Raw genomic sequence first — 3,040 nt, 5'->3', positions numbered from 1 at the left:
TAACCAAATGAGTGGCCCTCCTCTGAACCCTTTCCAGGTTATCCACATCCCTCCTGAAGTGCAGTGACCAAAACTGGACACAGTACTCTACCTGTGGCCTGAACAAAGCCGCATGGAGAGGAAGTATCACCTCCCTAGACCTGTTTGTGATGCACCTATTCATGCAAGGAAGAGTGCGGTTAGCTTTACTTATTACCTCATCATATTGGTGACTCATGTTCATTTTGGAGTCGACTACGACTCCAAGATCCCTTTCCGCAGTTGTGCTACTTAGAGTGGTCCCTCCCAGGCTATAGGAGTGCTGATGGTTCTTCCTCCCCAGGTGCAACACGTGACACTTATGCTTGTTAAACTGCATCCTATTCTGTTCTGTTCACCTCCACAGCATGTCCAAATCAGCCTGGATTTGCTTCCTGACATCTAGTTTGTGTACCTCCCCTTGGACAAGGTGCTTTCTACTCCCTTGTCCAAGTCACAAGTGCTCAAACAGTTGTGCCAGCAGCTCCGCTACGACTCCAGCTAATTCCCTAAGTACCCTAGGATGAAGATCATCAGGTCCTCTTGACTTGAATACATTCAACCCCTGCAGGTGCCCCTTTACTATGTCAGCATGAAAAGTTGGTGGGTTGGTATCTATACTGGGCTTACCTAAAGTCCCAATGGGATGTGTATTTGTATTCATGTCCAGGAACATGGATGCAAAGAAATCATTTAGAAGCTCCACTTTGGCCATCCTATCTGTTACTAGTTGCCCTAGTTCATCCTGAAGGGGCCCTAAGTTACCCTGCACCTTTTTTTGCTTCCTATGTACTTAAAGAATGGCGCTTTGTTCTCCTTTACTGTTGCTGCCAGCCTAAGCTCCATTTCTGCTTGGGCTCCCCTCACTGTTTCCCTGCAAGCTCAAGCCAAGCAGGTATATTCCTCCCAAGCAGGTATACTCCTCTTCTTCTTTACCTTCTTTACCTCTATGCAGTTAGTAACTGTGGGTGCAACTACACAAGATGCTAACTGCACGGTAGCCTAATAATACTGCACAGTAGTGCATCACAGCACAGACAGTGCTAATATGCTACTGCACAGTATTATTAGGCTAAAAAAGTGTATGCAATAACTCCAGTTACTGCCTATTTATTTAGTACTTGATTATACAAATACTAAATTAAATGCACAGTAACGACTGCGCATTAATGAACATGTAGACATGCCTTGTGAGTACGTTTTATTTGCATTGTGAGTTCAGGGCTTTGCTCTCACTGGTGCTGTGCACACACTTTATGGAAAGACAGTGGCTGGCCCTGAAAGCTGACAGCCTATGTGTGTGGGAGACCTTGGGTGGAGAGAACAAACAGATGTGGGGAGTGCAAGGGGGCAGCAACAATAATGAGCAGTGGACGTAGCTTGCCAGCTCGTCCTATCTTGAACCAAGATTTATTCATTGCTCTCCTTGTATTTGTCCCCACCCCAGTTACATAGCCATGCCTGCTGTCAGTGTGCCTATGGAAATGCCTAATCCTTTCCTGAATGAGAAAGTAAAAGTTACCACCCACCTACTGTAGTCCTTGCCCCTTTCCCTTCCCTTGCAGGAACGTCTGGCAGGCAGACGAAGGGCTTTCCCTATTGGTTCAAAGTTAACTGTTTGCCCACGAAAGAAGTTTCTCCCTGTTCTGCGTGCAGCTGATCCCAGAGCCACATGAACTTGGACTCTCTGCCTGTCTCCCCTCCACTCCCTGTGCCCAGCAGACAGGATGGGGCTGGAGCTCTACCTGGACCTGCTCTCCCAGCCTTGCCGTGCCATCTACATCTTTGCCAAGAAAAACAACATTTCCTTTGAGTTCAAGCATGTGGAGCTGTTCAAAGGTGAGTGAGGGGACCTGAGCCCTCCTGCCCCTCTGCACCCTGCCTCCCCCAGGGGCTAAGTCAGCTCTGTGCCTGTGAGTCCAGGGACATGTCCTGCACTTGCAGAGAGGGAGCTTTCCTGCCTATTTCTCCATTCTCTCAAGCCCTAGAGGCTCGTGATGTCTGATTTTCCTTTCCCACCAACACCTGCCCACAAGGGCTGTACATTTTCTTCCCTCCTTTCAGAGCTTCCCTATACTTGGGAGTTTCCTGAAACAGCCATTCTGGGATAATCATTTTGTGTGTAGACAAGCCATAAGTAGCTTCCTAGTAATGTAGAGGATAGGAAAATAAGCTGAACTCAAAATCTGGAACGCCCTTTTCTGGTGAGAGGGAGACTTTATAGGAGAGGGAAGTCTGGGAATTGAGTAACAGAGGCTGCAGGTTCAGAAAGGGACAGAGCCACGCTGAGGTCAAATTTTGGAAGCCTTCTCAGTTGGAGGTATTGGAGAGGGCCAGATGTTTGCATGGGATAAGTCTGTAAGGGGTGGAGCAGTTTCCCCTGGGTGAAGTGAGAGTGTGTTGACAGGTAGTTATAATGTCTGTGGGTGGCACGTACATTTTTTTTGGGGGGGGGGGCTCAGCTTGTGTGGGAAAGTAGGAGATGCTAGAGATTTTAGGGAGGGTTGGAAGCATCTTGGGAGGTTTGCAGGAGCATGGCTTTTCTTCAGGTGGGGAGAAAGTAGCCTCATCTAAGAAACTCCCTTGCATTTGCCCCTTCTCTTGTCCCTTTGTTCCAGATTCCGTTCTGGGCAGGAGAACACCAGGAGGCAATAACCCCGAGCAATCTCACGCAGGTAAGGGCCTAGTTACAGTTAGCTCCTGCATGGCATGAAAATCATAATGAACTGCTTCCTCTTTCCATTGAGGCTTGGGGGCCCAGAATTGGCTTCCCCACCCACCTGCTCTTCCTTGCTCTTTGCTGCCTTCTTTCCTTCCCCAGCATCATCTTGCAACTTTCTTTTCCCTGGAGTTGTGCTCAGAGAGCTCCAGCCCTGATGCCTGCCCAGCTGCCTAACAAGGCTTACAGCCAGTCTGCAGGATGGTGCCTGTCATCAGCCTGACACACCAGGGTCCTCTCCCACCACTGGAACAAACAGCCAAGAGGCATCTTGGAACTGTGTACAGGATCTTTAGCCTGAAA

General features: G+C 48.7%; 1 protein-coding gene across 1 annotated transcript in view; it reads left to right on the top strand.

The window, feature by feature from the left end:
- Nucleotides 1-1,184: 1,184 nt before the first annotated feature.
- Nucleotides 1,185-3,040, top strand: part of LOC109290402 (glutathione S-transferase theta-1-like) — a 17,477-nt gene continuing 15,621 nt past the window's right edge. The window contains exons 1-2 of the mRNA XM_019506893.1: nucleotides 1,185-1,857; nucleotides 2,637-2,693. Of these exons, the coding sequence (XP_019362438.1) occupies nucleotides 1,746-1,857; nucleotides 2,637-2,693 (169 nt within the window). The 5' untranslated portion in view covers nucleotides 1,185-1,745. The remainder of the gene's footprint in view (nucleotides 1,858-2,636; nucleotides 2,694-3,040) is intronic.

This window comes from Gavialis gangeticus, unplaced genomic scaffold, assembly GCF_001723915.1.
Source record: "Gavialis gangeticus isolate Ggan-Ray unplaced genomic scaffold, GavGan_comp1, whole genome shotgun sequence".
In the NCBI taxonomy this organism is placed as follows: domain Eukaryota; kingdom Metazoa; phylum Chordata; order Crocodylia; family Gavialidae; genus Gavialis; species Gavialis gangeticus.
The sequence above is the reverse complement of the archived record's forward strand: the minus strand, read 5'-3'. Positions and strand labels throughout refer to the sequence as shown.